This window comes from Temnothorax nylanderi, unplaced genomic scaffold (assembly GCF_030848795.1).
Source record: "Temnothorax nylanderi isolate EJ_2023f unplaced genomic scaffold, tnyl_v1.0 TNYL_tig0094_pilon, whole genome shotgun sequence".
In the NCBI taxonomy this organism is placed as follows: domain Eukaryota; kingdom Metazoa; phylum Arthropoda; class Insecta; order Hymenoptera; family Formicidae; genus Temnothorax; species Temnothorax nylanderi.
The window spans coordinates 24,081-44,057 of record NW_027249156.1 but is presented as its reverse complement, the minus strand read 5'-3'; the positions used below and the strand labels follow the sequence as shown (position 1 = coordinate 44,057).

The 19,977-nt window shown below is 38.1% G+C and overlaps 2 protein-coding genes and 2 long non-coding RNA genes across 5 annotated transcripts in view; 2 read left to right on the top strand and 2 right to left on the bottom strand.

Annotated features, from left to right (window-relative positions):
* The first annotated feature begins 775 nt into the window (after positions 1 to 775).
* On the top strand, positions 776 to 3,639 carry LOC139775183 (intraflagellar transport protein 74 homolog). The gene is made up of 2 exons (XM_071710994.1): positions 776 to 1,335; positions 1,414 to 3,639. Exons 1-2 carry the CDS (start codon positions 896 to 898, stop codon positions 2,936 to 2,938), a joined length of 1,965 nt encoding a protein of 654 aa, XP_071567095.1. The 5' UTR covers positions 776 to 895; the 3' UTR covers positions 2,939 to 3,639.
* Positions 3,037 to 6,991, bottom strand: Bsf (bicoid stability factor). Its single transcript, XM_071710989.1, has 4 exons — positions 6,317 to 6,991; positions 3,887 to 6,172; positions 3,434 to 3,584; positions 3,037 to 3,350 (listed from the first exon to the last, which is right to left on the bottom strand). The coding sequence occupies exons 1-4, from the start codon at positions 6,743 to 6,745 to the stop codon at positions 3,190 to 3,192; spliced, it is 3,027 nt and encodes a 1,008-aa protein (XP_071567090.1). The 5' UTR covers positions 6,746 to 6,991; the 3' UTR covers positions 3,037 to 3,189.
* Positions 6,992 to 9,717: 2,726 nt separating this feature from the next.
* Positions 9,718 to 19,977, top strand: part of LOC139775194 (uncharacterized) — a 30,423-nt gene continuing 20,163 nt past the window's right edge. Inside the window, exons 1-3 of one of the 2 annotated variants that reach the window (XR_011718764.1) lie at positions 9,718 to 9,870; positions 10,279 to 10,567; positions 12,189 to 12,261. This is a non-coding gene — a long non-coding RNA (uncharacterized lncRNA). Of the gene's footprint in view, positions 10,096 to 10,278; positions 10,568 to 12,188; positions 12,262 to 19,977 lie in introns of both variants that reach the window. The other variant, XR_011718763.1, reaches the window with a different exon arrangement.
* On the bottom strand, positions 10,816 to 19,003 carry LOC139775193 (uncharacterized). The gene is made up of 3 exons (XR_011718762.1): positions 18,561 to 19,003; positions 17,588 to 18,489; positions 10,816 to 17,384 (listed from the first exon to the last, which is right to left on the bottom strand). It is a non-coding gene; the product is annotated as an uncharacterized lncRNA (long non-coding RNA).

The window sequence follows — 19,977 nt, the reverse complement described above, 5'->3', positions numbered from 1 at the left end:
GTCCGAACCGACGCGCCGAGACTGTCATGGCGGCCGGCCGCGCGCCGCGCGCACGCGCCGTGTTACGATATTGAGATAATTTGAAATTTAACCGATTAGAAATAACAATGAGAATTATACGTTTTCTACATGCCTTTTAACGAACTACGACGGTCTCAATGATGTTCCGTTTGATTTTCTTCGTAAAGATTCAAATAAACATGCAAAAATTTGTACTTAAAAGACGCGGGAAAAGCGAAATATCCTCGTTCAAATTGCGAACTAGCGCGTATCACCCAAAGATAATCATAACGTGAATGCGAGTAGAATAATCAATAATTTGTGAAATGGTGCGATATTATGTTATAACAGCACAAATCATTACTATAATTATCGTTATTATTATTATTACATTCTTTCCAAATTTTTTTCTTGTAGAATATAATATTATATATGTACTTATCTCTACTTATAAATTTATAATTATCTTATAAATTTACAAATAAATATTATCTGTCTCGTATCTTCTCTTTCACTTGTATAAATCAATCCTTTTTCCTCTATCCTCAACCGACAGTATTATTATTTCAATTTATATAACAATTCGATTATAAAAGAAATTCAACTTATTTCTCATTGTCAGTGAGAAACAATACAGCTCTGCGCGATCATACTTATGGCTGCTGGCCCTGTTGGCAAATCCAACGAACCACGCACATATACCAGTTTCTATGACTACGGTGAGCCAAAACATTGCTATTTCCTCCACCGTGATTAATACCTTACCTTCGCCGCGCTGTCATCAACTAGATGCGTAATTGATACGCTATCACTGTATTTCCTCGATTAGGCAACGTTTCCCGACTAACTTACGACTAACATCTAACGTTCTGATTCAAGAGTCCATTTTCAAGAAATGGACTCTGAGAGGAACGATTCCGGTAAGATCGGAGAACGACCGGTCACCCGGTGGCGACGGGACCAGGAAGACTTGCCCAGTACCTCGAGCAAGATCGACAGACCGCCGACAGGCATCGTGAGGCCTCAGAGCAAGTTCGAGCGACCAAGGTCTCGACGTGGACATAAGGACGAGTCGTCGGAGTATGTCAATTCGGCTAGCTATCGCTCGGCGACACCCGGACGTCTCGCTCTTGCGAGACCGCCGTCGGCATCCATTCTGTCTAATCGTGCACCGACCGCGGGCCCAGGCTTCAGGATAGGCTCCGGATTAATTCGTTCCAACACGGGACTGGCAACCGCCAAGCAGTTTAATGTCAGCGTGCTGGATAGGCCAATTACGCAGCATGGGATAGCGGGCGTGCGACCGGGGACCACCAGAGGTCTGCCGATGACGAGGTAATGGTGTTACTATTTCTTACTAAATCTTACTATTAACATTTTCGTACCTATTTGTCAATTTTTTCCAATTTCCAGACAGATTCAGGACAAGAGATACTACGAGGGCCTGCTGCAGCTGAAGATAAGAGAACTGACGCAAGAGATCGGAACGATAATGAAGGACATTGAGGTTCAGAACAAGGAGAAGGCCACCTTCCTGCACTACGACAAGAGAGCCAAGAGCCTAGCCGCGGAGTTGACGACTCTACAGGCCGAGTTAGCGGACTACAATCTTGTCGTGGACAAAATGACTCTGGACGTGGACAAGGAAGTGATAGAACAGGAAGCCAAGGAGTTGGCGCTGATGAATGAACGTAGGACGGCGGAAGTCGAGCGGATGTTCGAGCAACGGAAGCAAATGGAACAAAGATTGCACAAGATGGAGAAGGATATTGAGAATGAGAGGAAAAGGACCGAACACATCATTGAGAGTATGGATCCGCACACAAAAGAGAAATACGATCATCTGTTCGAACAGAAGACGGAATTGCAGAAGCAGGCACAGCAGATGCAGCACGAGTTGGACCAACTGTCGAAAGAGCAAGCGCATTTGGAAGAGCAGATCGCTCTCTCTCAATTGAAGCAGGAGGCGGTGAAGCTGCAAGTGAGAACCATCGAGGCGGAGGAAAAGCGAGACAAGCTGCGGGAGGAAGAACGTAGAAGATTGTCGCCGGAAGACGAGAAGGAACAACTTTTGCAGAAGATCAAGCGCGACAACACCGACATCGCCGCAACGGAAGCGCAGATAGCCGAGAAAGAGAGGAAGGTGACGGAGCTCGAGCAACAACTGGAACAGCTGGAGACTGACATGGAAGAAAATCAGTCGGAGAAGCAAGTTAAGTATCAGGAACTGCGTAAGCGTGAGGAAATGATGGAGGAATTCATGTCCACGTATGAACAAAACAAACAGGAGGAAATGGAAAAGCTGGAGAAACTCGAGCGGGAGATCGTTGACAAGCTGGAGACTATGTCGAACGCAGTGGAGAACAACGAGTACTTCACGGAAGCCGAAGAAACGGCGATTTTGCGCGACAAATTCCCGTACAACGATTATGAGATCGCGCATCGCGACGACGACTTCGAAGAACTGAAAAAAGATTACGCAACTATGCAACAAACATTCATCAGACTGAGGATCCTAGAGGAGAAGCTGCAGCTGGAATCCAAGCAGATGAAGGCGAAACTGAAGAAGCAACAGAGCGACTTGATCGTCCTGGAGGACCTGGATGGCTTGAAAACACGGAATGAACTCGAGCGGGACGAGTTGATGGCCGAACGAAAAGAATTAGTATCCGAAGAAACGATCTGCGAGGACGAACTCAAGTCACTGCGAGCGGAATATAACGAGCTCAAAGAGCAAGTGGAGAAATATGCAATTTATCCGGAGATCAGTAGCCTAGAAGATAAATTAGAAAAATTGAAAGAAGATAATAAAAAGATTGAGGAATTCATAACGAAAGAAAAAGAGCGTGTTAATTGTGAGCCGCTCAAAGAGAAAGCTTTCAAACTAATTAACGATTACGGTGCGCTACTCCAAGAGAATCTGAAATCTCTTTATTAGATAACGCTTTGCCCATTTTCTACATAACAGTAATTACTTCCTAACAGTATTTACTCGAAAATAATAATACATGAAGAATAAGATGCTAGAACTCAGAGTCGAGAGAGAGAAAATCTTATTTTATAAATTATTTTTATTGTACAGATTGTTCTTACCAAATTTCTTTTAAGAATTCCTATCATTTGGCTACTTTATCTATCTTTGGAATATCATTATTCCACGCGTATTGTTGCTGTTCTTAATTCATTTAATTAACGTCGTTTTGCTTTTCTGTCTAATTCTGGAGGAAGCGAAACTTTATTTGACAATAAAAATTGAATAAAGTTCTTCTTGAACTGTTCGCTAGGCTCGATATTCTTCGTGCGCATAATTTTCCATAGTTCTAAAGCGCGGTCGCAATCTCCCGTTTTACCTGCAAATATAAAAAAAATAACATTAGCATTAACTTTAAGATTGTTTATATATACTTTAGAATGTAGAAAGAACATAGCTTACTATAAACAGAAAGGAGCCTATTACATATCACATCTTCATCCAAATGATTCGCATTGGCTATTTTAAAGAGATTCAGCAAACCATCTGTACCACTGTCAGTTTTTGTGTTAATGATATAGTATACAAGACAGTTCATGGAGAGTTCGTGATTCTGTAACAGAAAGATTTGATGAAAAGAATGTAAATAAAAAAATGTAACCAACGAAGTTAATCGTGTGTTCGGAAATGTCAGAAAATCATCTAAAATTATTTTAGGAATACATTATTAATATTCTTCTCACAATATATATACAAGTTAGAAAAATTTATATATACATAATATACATAAATCTCTTTTTCAGACCGTTCTCTTAATAAAATTTTTATCGAATTTTAAAAGATTCTAGTTTTGTTAGTAAATTACAAACTGAGAAAATATAAATAAAATGTTGCAATCGGAAACGTTTCGGTTACCTCTAACAAAGCTTGCACTTTCTCTGTCTTGTCCAACGTCGCTAATGCTATCGCCAGTAACGTATTCGCCACTTTGACAGAATAGGCATTAGCTGTTATATCGTACACTTGTTCTATGTAGTCATTCGCGTTGTGCAATCTTGAACTATCCTTCTGCTCCAGCAACGCTGTCAATAATTGTAATGCCAACGGCGCCTTGCCATATTTTTGCGCGCATTCTGCGAATACATCTACAGTGTCCAGGATGTTGTTGCGTTCTAACGATATCGCCACCAACGGCCTCAGCAGTTCCGTGGTTACCTGACAGTAATTTTTCCTTAAGAGCAAGTCTAACATGTCCTTTGTGTGAGCGTGATACTGACTCTGTGCTAGCGTTTGCAGAAGTGTACAACACGGTGCCTGCACGTCTATTGTGGTATCATCAATGGTGTTGAATGTATCGATAACGTCGAAAGCCTTTGTAGGTTTATTCGCCTTCACCAACGCGGTGGCGTATGTCACAACTTTAAATTTATTTATCTGGAATTCAGCGGGCAAGACTTGTAAATCGGGCAGCAGTGCTTCGGCCTCGTCTAACTTGTCGTGCTTGAGATACAGTTCGAACAAAATCGCTCGCATACCGAACGTCCATTCGTACTGGCACGCATCATATTCTCGTTTTATCTCTTCAGCTCTCTTGAGATTATTCTCGTTACAGTACGCAACCAGTAATTTATGCAGAACGTTTTTAGTAGGGACTTTCTCGCTCTTCAGCTCCACTAGGTAGTATGTTAATTCCTTGGTAGTCATATATTTCGGGTGTTGCCGGTTGAGAGCCGAAATTTTTATATTCGGATCAACCAAATTGTCTATTAAATTCGCCACCTTTGTCGTGACATTAAAATTTTCGTTCTGTTTCAGTCTGTCCTTGAGAACGGTCGCGTCTTCTTGCGATATCTTTATTTCACATTTTTGTAATTCTTCCAGGAGAAGCTGTAGATCCTCTATATAAACCGGATATTCGGCTTTTAACAACAATTTCAAGAACAAACCAACGAAATCTTGACCTTGTGGAAATGCCGTCAATAATATTACACAATTTTTGACGTCTTTAGTGGCGAGATAGGCACGTACGAGTGGTCTCATCAATTCTTTATAATACACCTTGTAGCGCGTATAATGCGTGCACAGTGACGTTAAATCCTGTACCCGGTTATTATGCAGCAGAAAAGATAATAGAGGCGTATACGAGACAGCACCCGGTACGTTATTCAGCAGTAATTTCCTTAAAGTGGTAATCGGATCTGCGGTATTTACGTATGGAAATACGTAATCAAGTAGGGTATCGGAATCTATTTCTACACCCTCATTCACCATAGACTTTACAAGCGAAAATATTTCAGCCTCCCCCTTGTCGTGATACGCTCTCAATAGTAAAGGCCAATAATAATGCGGTCGTATCTCGATATTATTACTTCTCATCGCCTGGAATATCGCGAGGCACAGTTTTTCTCTACCCAGCTTCAAACCGATGTCAGCTAAGTCGGTCAACGTGTGTTGGCTGTAACCGGAATCGGCAAAGTCGTTGGCATACTTTATGATATCGTCAATCGGCGCGTTTATCATTACCAATTCATTCATAAAGCTATTTACAAAACTCTGCACGATGTCCTTCGTCACGTTGTTCATCGCGAGACAATTTATAATGGTGTGAGCGTCTGTGACTTGATCGGCGCGTACGAGTTCCGTGATCATCCTAGAGATCTCGAACTCGATCTCTGGTACCGAGGTCATTAGAAAATTTAAAACAACTGGGATGTGCCTGCTGTTGTTGGACATGCTCAGAGCCTTTATTATCCTCAAAAGATCTGTGTTGCTCTGTGGCTCTTCGTTTAATATCTTGACTAGATTCGGAATATCGCCAAGTCTCGCATATCCGCACGCCAGCTCGGTATATGCCTTGGCTGTCGGGAGTTCGGCCTCTCGCATTAGTGTTATCGTTCGCTCAACCTCGGCGATATTGCCATTTGTTACGTAAATCTGTATTAACGCATTGACCGCTTCCTCATAGACAGCTATATTCTTGTCCTTTATCATGGACAAGATTTCCCATAGGTATTCACTATTACCTGCCTTTGTAGCTGCGTTCAACAGCAAGCGATAGGTATTCTCATCCGGTTCCACAGTCATGTTTGTCAGGAACTTCTTGGGACTCACAAACTTGGAGTTCTCCTCGTTAATGCCCAGCAATGTATTGTAATACTCCAACGTCAATGCTCTATCATTCTTCTTCGCCAAACGCCATACCTACGCATCAAAATAATTTATTTGAACTGTTAGTCTCTTCCTTCAGTTAACATACTGTTCTTGCGTGGTTTGTATGTCTTTTTTTGTCTACATAATATTGTATACCCACAGTCGTACTTGAGGATGAAATAAATTATGCTCTACCTGGCCCGCGAGATGATCCCTCTCGGTTGCCTCCAGATCGGGTAGTAGATTGCCGCAACATTTGAGCAACAGAACGCCGGTATCGTGAGGCAGGTGATAATCGTTCTTGTTGCACAAGTTGATAACCTCCCTCAGACCATCCGCCGAGATCCGACCCTTCTTAATATCGTCACAAAACGACATCAGTTTGTGATCGACGACGTCGGACTGCGACGACTGCGCGGCCGTCGTGCCATACGTCCTGTTGCACGTCGCGACGCAAATCTCGGGTCGCAGACTCGCGTGTCGAGGAAGCACGTAACCGACGACATAACCTCCGCGGCGCGGCGGATGACTCCTTACCGTCTCGCATCGCGGTGAACGTAGCTGCGAGCGGACGATGAGCGTCAGGTATCTTCTCAGTTGCAGCATCTTCTCGACCTCTAACATCGTCGTCAGGTTAGCCGGGTGAGCCGGGTCAGCCGGGTCAGCGTCGACGGAGGAGCAAGCGGCGAGCGCGTGGTCATGCGAGCGGAGCGCACCGCGCGCGATCACATTTATAATTCACAACCACACGCACAACACAACCACGTATCTTATCATCCGCGCAACTGAATCTCGAGTCTCGGGAGGAATGCTTTCTCGCTCGGTTACTCGGGATCGAGAAATCTTAATGCAAATCTAACGTGACTTTATGTATTTATATTTGATATCGGGCCTATATGTGGTATAGATATACCAGAGAGAAGCCTGAAGAGAGAGAGAGAGAGAGAGAGAGAGAGAGAGAGAGAGAGAGAGAGAGAGAGAGAGAGAGAGAGAGAGGCCATCCCGGTCTTTTTCGCGAGACGGAACCGACGGGACCATCGAAAACCCCTGTGGCCTGTAGTGTCGAATCGCATATTTCGATCAATTTCAATATACGAGATATTTTCAATGCGACGTTTTTTGGTAGTCGTAGCGCTTTTCGGTTACACAATACGCATAAGAAAATAATAAATGTTGTTTTTATGAATTTTTTGAAGTATCTTTTTGAGGTATTGAAATACTTTATAAGCCATTCTACAATTCCAGCAATTTTTCGACTTTTCTGGAATATATTGATGGACAGGAATTTAACGTGAATTGTGATTATTTATTCTTTTTCATACGAGATATCGCGACGTAACGATAAAGAAGGAAATGTCCTGAAATGGTAACATCGTTTCTAAACGTTGCATGGTAAATTGATCGATGGCGCCACATTCCGGTTGCAGTCTTGAAACACTCGAAACCTCAAGCATGCATATGCTTCGGTTTCGAGACTGCAACCGGAACGTGGTGCCATCGATCAATTATACTTACAATAATTAGCCGCTTCTCGTGTTGTTACGAATTTATTACGTGTTCTCGTTTTTGGACCTCGATTTTTTTCTTTTAAGAAAGATAATTTTTTATACCTTTTTTTTTATATAACTTGCCGTACACTTTTTCTTCTTTTTTTTTTACATATTCTCAGTTATGGACCCTCGCTGATCCCGCGTAAAAAATTAGAATTACGCTTTTATTGGAATTCTAAATTTAGAAATTATAATTCAAAACAGTTCTATCATCAAATATGTGTGAAACCTCTCGAACTATTGAAAAGAAGGTAATACAATACGCAGATATGGCGATTGAGCGATTCTATAAAAATTTGCGTATATTTCTATCTTTCTTCGATAAATATATTTCGAGATATTAGGTATTTTAAGATATTTCGTATTGTGCGAAACTTGATTCGAAGGTTTCTAATAGATATTCCTATGGCTAACCAATAAGTGTCTTTTACAATTTAATTTCTATATAATTTTACGCGGTATATCTCGAAAGGATTGATTTAAAAAAAGAAGCGAGACTGGTAACAATTATTCGTTACAGAAAAATATATAGATTTAGAAATAGAGATAAATAGGACTCTTTATTTCACAAGAATTCTTCGAAAAATTTGAAAAAAACCTTAATACTACAACGATTCGTGCTGTCCGTGCTGTCACATATTATACATATAATATCGCGTCATTTCGCAAATTATTAATCTACTTGCATTCGCGTTACGATTATTTTCGGGTGGTACGCGCCAATTCGCAATTTGAACGAAGACATACACATTTTTCTCGCGTTTCCTGAGCGCAAATTTTCACGCGTCCATTCGAATCTTTACGAAGAAAGTCAAACGAAACGTCATTGATCATCATAGCTCGCTAAAAGACGCGTAGAAAACGTTCAATTCTCATCGCGATCTCTAATCGTTTGGATTTCAAATTATCTCAATATTGCAACGGTGCGCCTGCGCGGCGCGCGCGGCCGGCCGCCATGACAGTCTCGGCGCCTCGGTTCGGACGAGTACGGAGTGCGGGACGCTCCGCGATCGATCGTGATTTTCATCCGCCAAAAGTGTGTGACAAGCGGGAATTTTTGCCGGGAGTGTCGATCAAAGTGACGGGCGACCGCCAGAACGTATCGGTTAGAGCGAATTCTCGCGATCAGTGCCGTTTTCGTCGACCGTAATCGACGCCTGGGACCGTGGTGCGGAGCCGTCAGCCGCTGCGATCAAGTAAGTACAGATTCCGATACCACCTGCGCGCGAGAATGATCCTTAAGGTTCATTACGCGTAATTACGTTCCTCCGAGCCCTCCGGCCTCCGAGGGAATCAGAGAGCGATCTGGCGTGCTTTCTGTCGGAAATGTAGCGCGTCGGAGATTTAGATCGTCGTAATTACGTCGAACGCGTCTGCTACGAGTGGAATTTCTGCGGAAAATTCGAATATTGTGTCGACAGTACGGTCGCGATTATTCGTGTTACAAATCTGTCGATCCCGCGAAAGTGCGAGTTAAACACGCAAGTAATAACGAGCAATAATTGCGGTTATCGCGTTCGTTTTATCGATCAGATGCGCCAGATCTCGATGGATCACGTAGGAAAACGAAAGTAGTAAAATTCAAACGGTAAGCGATTCGCCGATTCGGCAAATCACAGTCAAGAATCGTCGAAAAAAATGTAAGACTATCTTTAATTCCCAGCTGCGATTATTGGTCGGCTCGCTTATCGTTCTTTCGTTATGGTTCAAGAGAACGTTTCGAAGATGGAGTGAAATTTCGCTCCACTTTGTGTGCCTCTTGTGAAGAAAAAGTTGGCGGGTGCGCCGTGCTAGACACGTAACGAGAAGAATCGTATTAATTGTTACATCGCGTATATTATGTGCGTAAAACCGATAACGTTTCGCGCGGATATTACACGGATGGGTCGAGCCGGCGCGCGGCGCGGCGCGGCGCGGCGCGGCGTCGTAAACAAGGAGGTGGGGGCTGAGGGGGCCGGGCTCGCTCCCGGCTCCTGTATTCCAGGAATTTCCCCCGCCGCGCCGTTCGAGACTCCAACATTAAAAACATACATAAAAACAACGCGGCCGAGTTCGCGCTCCGTGCTCCTCGCTCCGCGTCGAGGCCACGCATTTTTTCGAAGTAGCTTTATTTTCAGTCAGAGCTCTCCCGGCCGTCGCGTCGTCACTGTCGTCAGTCGTGAAGATCGGACTGCTCTCCCCGAGCTCTCTTCATTCGCGGTATTGCCCGTGACGAATCGATCATTCGATTTGTATCCCACATCGAAATCCGTTTCTTAACCGGTGATGGCAATTATGTGACGACCTAATGACAATTATATACGTCGCGTTTGATAGAAACTGTCGGACGCTCGATCGATGCGCGGCTTGAAAATCGTTATATTCGTGACGTAAACTCGGAATCTTGAAATAAACGCGTGGCTGAAATATTCCCGCTCGTCCGCGGTGCATTATGCGCGATAATTCATCATGTCGAGACAAGCAGCGCAATTAAAAATGTTTATTTCTACCAATGAAGATTAACTTTAATCTCGGTTTAACTTACTTTTTCTAGTCCTATAAGAATTCAGAGATTAAAGTTAGTCTACATTGGTATAGAAATGGACATAAATCACGTTATTTAATTAGCGGATCGAGTGTCGAAGAAAGCAGTCGAAGACGCGTCGATCGGTGTAATTACGATCATTGGTCATATTCCAATTATAAAATCACTGTCTCTCGAGTTATTGTGCGTTATGATTTTAAATTATTGAGAAGATAAAAAAAATATCGCAAGCATATGTGATACCGAAATAATGTCGGGAGTATCGGTCAAGTGTCGGGCGATCGTATTAGGCGCATTGATTATCCAGTACGTTATCATGTTATGAATCGTTATGAACGTGCGACAGTTTTACCAAGTGGTCTTCGTGGGATTGTAAGTATTACTTGTACAATGATTTTTGTATAAATTATTAAAGTACGCGATAATAATTGACAGGATGTTTTTGTCTGGTAACGAGCACCTTTCTTATGTTTATGAACAAATAAAAAAAGGAAATTATTACATTTATGAATTATGTGATGTTTTTCACTCATATCTTATTACGCAAAGACATTGCTGATTGATTATTATTGGAAAAATAAAGATGAAAAACGGCGACATTTGGAACTTATAGAATGGCCTGAAATTAAATTGCGATTTATTTGGTTGTTACAGATTTTATTAGGATGGTTTTTTTTTATACAGCGGCATACGGGAGAATAGAATGGTTACAATTTTACTTCTGTTCGGAATAAAAATATAGCAAAGTGCCGATATCGAACATAGTATAAGCAGAAATTCTTAATTAATTTGCTGTTATTTTGTATCTTTTGTATTATTTTATTTAATATTCCGTTTATATTTTTCTTTCTCGAACTGTTTAGCGCGGATAGTTTTGATAATGGATAGCTTCCTATCTTCCAATTTGCATAGATAATCGACGTTTTACTGTAATTCGGTATATTGTGACATGACGCGATAATGATAATGGAACGATGAATTTCGGAATTAACAGAAGTATATATGTATATTTCCGATATTTCCGACCTTTCCGACTATATATAGATATGTATATGTATATGTTTTTGATATTTTGTGACAATTTATAATATAGAATACATTTCACACATCGTGATTCGGTTACATAACGCAAGCACACACACAAATACAATGTTTTGTAATGACAAGTATTAAATAAACAGATGTATAAATACGGAGAATAGCTGATTAAATAGATTAAATATTATATAAATATCGAGACGAGAGATATAAATAATAAGTAGGAATTAAATATGCGGAATAAATAAGTAATTAAATGCATGGTATACGACGTACTTAAGCTCTACGGAAATTATTAAGTCACACCGAAAGCAATAAATATTTCCACGCGACAAACTTCGCTCACGCTAGAAAACTCTTTACAATATGGATAAATATAGCTCTTTATTACGGTTAAATATATGTCGAGTATATATATGTATTGTTCTTCGATATAACAGATAATAAATAAAAATAGAAATTAATCGTCTGTTTTCCATCATAATTACTTTATAAAAAAGCTTGTAATTAAATTTTCGTTACACAACTCGAGCTTAATGTAATAATTATGGCATAAATAAATCTATTGTTAGAATGTACGTAAAAAAGTCAATAAGCTAAAAAATCTGAATAATACTTCTCGACGCGTTACATGATATAAAATAGACGATTAAATACACTAAGTAGCGAATAATGAATAAACAAATACGCGGAATGATGTGTAATAGATACAAGGAAAAATTAATACATAGAAGATTAAATACACGAAATGGCGAATAATAAATAATAATAAATATGTGGGCGGTTAAATACGCGAGATTATTTATCAATCCGCGTATTTGTTCGCCTATTTACTTATTACCTGTTATCGGGTTCGATGAACAATACGATACTTATATTTTAGTTTTTCCTTATACTTAATTTTTCATATCAAAGAGACTATATTACAGACTAGAATTATTCCGTATTATTACAGGCTATAATAATTACTGCCCCATGGACTGAGATCGCGTACTCTACTACGTAAGCCGAGAGAAGACGATTCGATCGTGAGTAAATAAAGTGTTGTAAATCAGTACGCTTTAATTGAACTTAATTATGCGATAGAAAATCAATTTTCGAACGTTATTTTTTGACAATGATTACATGTCATTTTTAGATTAAATATATAACAATAGATAGAGAATAATTAAGAAACAAGTTAATATTCCTTTTTCATAAAATATTCCTTTTTTATATGAAAAATGTTCGAACGCATAGAATCATTTTAAATTAAATATTATATTTATGTATCTATATATGTTATGTATTTATCTATCGCATAAAATATTTGATAATAATATCAATATATTTTGATGATTTACTTTGAAAATTCCAAGTTGATTGAATATTGCATAATTACATGGCATTATCTGGCGACTACTTTCGGATATGATTTTTCGGGATCTCCTCTAATCTTCCCTCGGTGAAACTTTTCGAGTTAGTCGTCCATGAGTTTTCTGACTAGATGACACTCGTAAATGATATTACATATAATAGCCAAAAATAGATAATTAACGATACTTGAGCCAATTTCGTTTTAAAACATCATTTGTCTCTCGAAAAATATTTCTTATATTACTGTTTTTATCTTATTATTTATTGATTACGATATTTATGAGCCGAACAATTGAGATGGAGCTTATCTGTTGTCACGTTGAAGATAAAAAGATCCTTCATTAGGATCGGAGTTATTTGACCTTTTTCACTATAATTAGATTTATATATTTTTGGCTGGATTTAATTAATGCTGGATTCATGACTATAAGTAAGGATTGCTTTATACACTAAGCCGCGCCAACAGTCAAATTAATTTGTACTGATTGATTTATACTAATTCACTTATGCAATAAACTTAAGGGAAATGCTCTTAATTTTATGTCGTTGTTTATATTAACTTAACATGCCGACTATAGTGAGATTAATTTTAATTCTCTTATTCGTGTATGTGAACTTAAACTATATCTTCCACAAAATTGTTCCCTAATTTCATTTAAATCTACTATGTGCAATAGACAATAGAAATAAAGTAAACGAGTTTTAAATTAATTAAACGAAATTTTGATTAAATTTCATTAGTTTTTTAATATTTGTTAAAGGCGCGGTATAAAACTAAAAATGGTTTTGATGTTTCCTGCCAATCGTCACAAAAATGATTTGTACTTTTGATTTTTGTAATTTTGATTACAATTTTTTACTTTTAGAGACTAGAATACGTTCTCAAAAAGATACTAATGTAATTATGAAATATTAAAATAAGCACAGCCAAATAATACTTGAAAAGAATGGTTAATCGAACTAAAAGACAAAACGCGCAAACTGGATAAAAAGCAGGAACTTAACGTTAAACTAATTCTATCCTAATTTCTTGTCGATATCATTTTAAATCTCCGAAAATCTTTGGCAAACAGACTAGAATTCGTTACAATACTTTGAGATCTTTGGCTAATAGTTTAGAATATGTTACAATACTCCGAAATCTTTGAGATCTTTGTACTAAATAGACTAGAATATGTTACAGTTCTCTGAAATCTTCGAGATCTTTGGCAAATAGACTAGAATATGTTACAATTCTCTGAAATCTTTGGCAAATAGTTTAGAATATGTTACAATACTCCGAAATCTTTAAGATCTTTGGCAAATAGACTAGAATATGTTACAGTTCTCTGAAATCTTTGAGATCTTTGGCAAATAGACTAGAATATGTTACAATTCTCTGAAATCTTTGAGATCTTTGGCAAATAGACTAGAATACGTTATAATACCCTGAAATCTTTGGAAAATAGGTTAGAATATGTTACGATAGTCCAGAATCTTTGGAAAATAGGTTAAAATACGTTACAATAGTCCGAAATCTTTGGCAAATAGATTAAAATATATTACAATACTCCGAAATCTTTGGCAAATATGTTAGAATATGTTACAATACTCCAAAATCTTTGACAAACAGACTAGAACCTGTTACATTACCTCCAAATCTTTGGAAAATGGGCTAGAACACGTTACAATAATCCTAAATTTTTGGCAAAAAAACTAGAATACGCTACGATACTCCGAAATATTTGGCAAATAGAGTACAATACATTACAGTATTTTGAAATTTTTAGAAAACAAGTGCTAGAATTCGTTACAAGTTACAATACTCCGAAATCTTTGGCAAATAAACTGAAACGCAAAGTAAATACGCTACAATACTTCAAAATTTTTGGCAAATAGACTAGACCAGATTTATAATACAAGCAGGTACACATGGGATATTTTTTTTAACTCAGTAAATTGTTAGAAAAAGTCGATATAAATGAATTATTGATATAATATCGACATAATCAATCATATCGTCATTGTTAATAATCCCATATTATTATCATCATTGTTAATAATTTCATGTTATTGTTTATCTATTATCTAAGGAACGGTTATAATAGAAAACTGATGACACATTTTTATGATAATTGATTGACTTTTACGGAGAAAGTAAGATGTTTAAACTCTACATATACTCTTTCTTATTTATATTACATTTGCAAGTTTGTTGAAATCATTCCATATAGCAGTTAAACGTTTATGATTAATTTTAATTTTAATGAAGTCTCAAATATTAATAATTTTTATAAAATATTTACTCTTCATATTGTTTGAAGGAAAGAAAAAAGTTTTTAAAATAAACACTTAAATAATACGCTACTGGAAAAGTATAATTAAAAAAATACGGAGATTTAAAATGATTCATTTTTCCCTAACATAGCTCATTCCTATATAGCTGCCGTTGAGCAACACCTTATTTTTGCGCGTAAATTAATAAATAAAAAGTTAAATAATATACAGGCACTTTATACATATTTTGCACAAAATTCACAAACTTGTCCCTCTCTATTTACTTCCATCTCTTACTTAAGCAATTAAGCCTTCTCTTTGTTAAAAAGAGCAGAAAATAATCGCTCTTTAATTGTTAAATGTCTGCAATTCAGGGAGTATCAGTTTCAAATGATAGCGATACTGGCACGGTTCCCAAAATATGTTACAACTTATAAATTATTAATTATTAAATTAAATCTATATACACATAATGTCTATTATTTCATTTTAAGACTCTCAAGAGTGTCTTTATAGTATTAACTAAATTTGACTAGTATAATGCCTAGAATTGATTAGATTATTTGGACACCAAGTTATTATGATTAAACTATGATAATGCTATGAGAATTATACAGTTGTATGCTTCCAAAGACATTGAGGATTATCCAATTGTCTGAGGAAATGACTAACATGCTTTGGTATCAGTTTTGTATGGCATCGCATCCACGGACTTCGTGACGTACAAACTTATATAAACTTATATATGCAAGAATAATACTGATAAGACAATAACTATTATGCCACGCTAATTGAAATGTAATTGCACACTTTAGGATTTAAGAAAAGATTGCATTTATTAGTGGCCTGCATATCCTGCATCGAATATAAAATTAATTAAATCGATAGACTAGATGGCTGAGTAAAAATGACGTGGAATAAGTGTACAAGTGAATAAATGACTAGAATTGCAAGGATAATATATAAAACTAATTAAATGTTCATGTGCTTTAGTCGAGTCTAACTACTACATTCTAATATTTATACCTTACCTTAAAGGAATGTATTACGGTTTGCAAGAGATCATTTGGAAACTTACGATTCTAGAGTTTGAAGAAATTATTTGCGAAATGTTTAAGGAACTTAAAGAAAGATTTGTACTATTAAACACGACTTTTTGCCGCAACTGACTAGAAATACTGACTAATTAATTTTTTTTTAAGTTTGATTTAGTTAGACTATAGTGTCAATACGAACTAGATACATACTTTTTATAATTGAATAATTATAGGCAGATTAAATCTTGGGTAATGCATTAGGACTAGATTGAAAATATGTTTAATTAGATTTTGCAGCAATTGATATTGCAGTAAATAGCCTCCATTAGATGGTAAATGTTTGACATTCTTGGCTAGATTCTATCAATATTTGATTAAATGAACTATATTTTGATTACATTAGAAATATGTTTGATTTAAAATTTGATTTTTATTAAAATAAAAGTTTTGATTATATTAGAGACTAGAAATAAGACCATTGACTAGATTATATTTTGCACGTGATAAGTTATATGACTAGAAATTAAATTTGATTTTGCAATGTAGATACTTAGCTTTTGCACTTCGAAACTTACTAAAGATAAAAAATTACTTATCTCTAGCATAAAATTAATCTCACTATTGTCGGCCCAAACTAAATTATACTTAAAATAGCTTTTGAATTGTGGAAACGCTCGGCTAAGAAAATTTTCATTGTTTACATTTATTTGATTATTTTAATGAGAAACAATTTTCTCAGAATTCGAATAAAAGTAGAATTATTTTTAAATAACAATTTTACCGTGCAAAAAGTAATGTCCGTAGAATAAAATTCAGTTTTTAACTCGCAATAATGCGCTTGTATAAAGAAGACTAATGATTAATCATTAATCGAAACAAAAAAAAGCCAGACAGAGTCTGAAAGCGCAATTTTATGAAAAATATGAACTAGTTAATTAACATTTTATGGGAATTAGAACTATCAGTTTTTTTTGGGACATAAGTGAAAATTGAAATATTGATGAAATATTGTTATGTCAAAGAAAACGAAAAAAAAAAAACATTTAAATTTTGCTGTTTCTGAATAAACAGCTAAATTTAAGTCTGCTATTTTCATTGAAACCAAAATTCAAATTTTTGGAATCTATTATTGTTATATAACAGTTTTGCTGCTTTAAGAATCGAGTACCCATTCTCGGGCTTGATCTGGCTTTTTTGTTCCGATTGAATTAAAGAATTTTCTTTACTTTCTTTATACTACAGCAACTTATATATGAATAACTATTTGCATGCTGAACTTAATACTGCAATGTTACATATATAAATATTACTTACATTACGCAATTAAAATTGCATTATTGCGAGTGAAATATCCTTCCTGGATGTTAGAATGAATTATGATGTTCTGTTGATATCAGCTCAAAAGATTGCGTTTAGTTGGGGTTTCACATCTTCTTCAAAGATCGTCCTTAAAGATGAATGAAATGACACGTAATTCCTCTCGAATCCAGTCCCCACGATATCTATTAAATGTATTTCCTAGTTTTTTAATCACTATCATACTTTAAGTCAAAATTTATTTACAAATAACGATTAGTCTGCAATATATATTTGCATAAATGTATTAACGAATATATAATACATTCGAAATCATTATTTGTTATTTGCGAATATAACTCAACATTGCTTTGGATAAAATCGTGAAAATTGATTAATAAATACTTACCCGAAAAGTTTGTTGAACGAACTTAGATCCGATCATCGATCCGCAATAGGAGTGTTGAAAGTTACGTGTATGTCCAATCAAAGAAAATGCCCGGTTTGATATATATCTATTGAAATCATTCTTGCTGCCATGCCAAGTATATTTAGTTCTCTATCATTGTACTTGAATATTTTTGTGACATCGTAGTGCAAACTGACATAAGTACTGAAGATTTTTAAGATTGCAATTACGTGCACGAATTACTCTTCTGGTTATTTCTCATGTTAAGTTTGTCTTGATCTCGATTGAAGAACAAGAATTTTATGCGATTAGGACGGTAATATTTACGGCACGATATACTTATGTTATACGACTCTCCTCTGTCCGCAATGATAAATGTATATACAATAAATAAGACACAATTGTGTTTGTGTTTCGAGCTGATCCGAGCAGGAAAATACTCCGTTATGACGTGTTTCTTCTTGTTGACGTTAACATCATTAATGTTAGTCCGAATGCCTTTTGAAAACATTTTCTTTAATTGGCGTAATTAAGCGGATGAGAATCACGCACCAACGCTATCTTTGATGATTTTTGAAGCTGTTCGATGCGAAAGTATGCAGGAAATTTGAATGAAAATTTTCCATCTCCGCGAAATGCGGTTATTCATCTTCACCGAGCGTATTGTTCGAATACTGCTTGTACTTTGAATATCAGTACTCTACGTCTCTCCTTCTCTCTTTCTCTCTTTCCTTCTCTCATTTCCACTTTATATCAGTACGCGCTTAAGTTAGGACTTTATTTGCACATGCTCGCCTCGCAGATTTCTATTTTCATACATTCGTGTATTATAAAGACGGAGAACGAGGTTGGCACCAGAGGATACATTCCGGCAGTATATCGATGTTGATGTTTATGTCAATCTGTATTAATCGGATATTGTTAGCTCGAGATTTTCACAGCGGTGTTATATATTGGACTGTTGAGTACTTACTGTGGTTACCACGTGGTTCCTCTGTCCTCCCTCGTCTCTCCATTTTGAATCCGGCGTTTCGCCGAGGACGGATGATCCTTCTAGTTTCCTCATGGTCTACAAGGATGTTCTCTCGGTCAGTACCTCGCATTTCCACAAACGATCGTCCACCGTTCTCCGGATCCTCGATCCTCGGCGAGTATTATGTCAGGTGATGGTTGCGGCCGGGTGAGAGATTTCAATCCGTCGCGAGGTCGACTCGGGAATGCCGGACAGAAGATCGCGAGACCCTCGGAGGTTCGAGTCATGCTTGCCATCGGACAGACGAGGCGAGAGTACTGCGAGGAGCGAGGTGGAAGGGCGAACGACGAGGCGAAAGAGAAGGAGAGGAGAGCCCTCCGAGGGTCACGCAAGCGCACAGTCGCTCGTCCGGTCGCAAACTAACCGTAGGCCTGCGCGTGTTAGGCTTTATGTTCCGTTCGGATACCACCCGGTTCCGATCCCCACCTGGACACGCTTGTACCCCACCCTTCCTGGGGTGCTCGTGACGCGTGTATCTGCCGCCACCTCGACGCTAACCCGACAAACTAGCTACCCCTCCACTACGGGACCCGCCGCGGCCGGGTGTCTACCACCTATACCATGGATTGGGGGAACCGTACCGGGGACGCCGCGCCGGGGTCTCGTGGGAGAGCACCCCCACGTCTCCGAGTCAAGCACCCCCACCTATCTTCGTCCTCGCCGAAAACGCCGATTCAGCGCTTCTCTCGGAGCAATATCGCCAACATCCTATCGCCGTGCCCCACTATGCTGCGTTGGACCCCCACTACGAACGACGGCGCGTCCCGTGGTTTGTGCGATGTCGAATGGATAGACAAACCTCCGGCATCACGCTATTGGTGGTTGCTGGATAAAGCTGCTTTTAGCTGCTCTCTCTCTCTCTCTCTCGCTGTCTTTCTCTCTCTTTCCCTCTCATCGACACCGTTTGCGGATAAAGGTGGTAAATGACGCTCCCCCCACTCTCGAAAACAATCGGGACACAGATTCGAATTCGAATTCTCCATTTTTCTACCAGCGACCGTTTTGACGGTTGACTAATTAATTTTCTCCCAACGGTCAATGTGGGCACCGTGTTTAGGTGTTCTTTGCAGTACCACCACTCGGTGCCACCCCCGCGATGAATGAGCCGTTACGCTCCATTCGCGCACTCGTTATCGCTCGTACGCTTCACCCCTCGTCCGTTATGACGCGAAGGCCCGCGACTCTCCGTTAATTCGCTCGCAGATAACGTATATCTAGCAAAATAATCTAAAATCGTTAGTTAAACTCAAAGTGTTCTCTCGAGCTATAAGATAAGATTGCTTGTGGAGTATCATGTCGAAAGTATATTGGTAGTCGCTAATATAAAAACCGAAGGAAAGAAAAGCGTTTTGCATTG

Excerpts from the sequence above, each read along its gene's own strand:
- LOC139775183 (XM_071710994.1), top strand. The coding sequence starts at position 896 with ATGGACTCTGAGAGGAACGATTCCGGTAAGATCGGAGAACGACCGGTC. Across the intron at positions 1,336-1,413 it reads AGAGGTCTGCCGATGACGAG|ACAGATTCAGGACAAGAGAT; the intron begins GTAATGGTGTTA and ends TCCAATTTCCAG.
- Bsf (XM_071710989.1), bottom strand. The coding sequence starts at position 6,745 with ATGTTAGAGGTCGAGAAGATGCTGCAACTGAGAAGATACCTGACGCTC. Across the intron at positions 6,173-6,316 it reads GGGATCATCTCGCGGGCCAG|GTATGGCGTTTGGCGAAGAA; the intron begins GTAGAGCATAAT and ends TTTGATGCGTAG. Across the intron at positions 3,585-3,886 it reads AAGTGCAAGCTTTGTTAGAG|AATCACGAACTCTCCATGAA; the intron begins GTAACCGAAACG and ends TTTCTGTTACAG.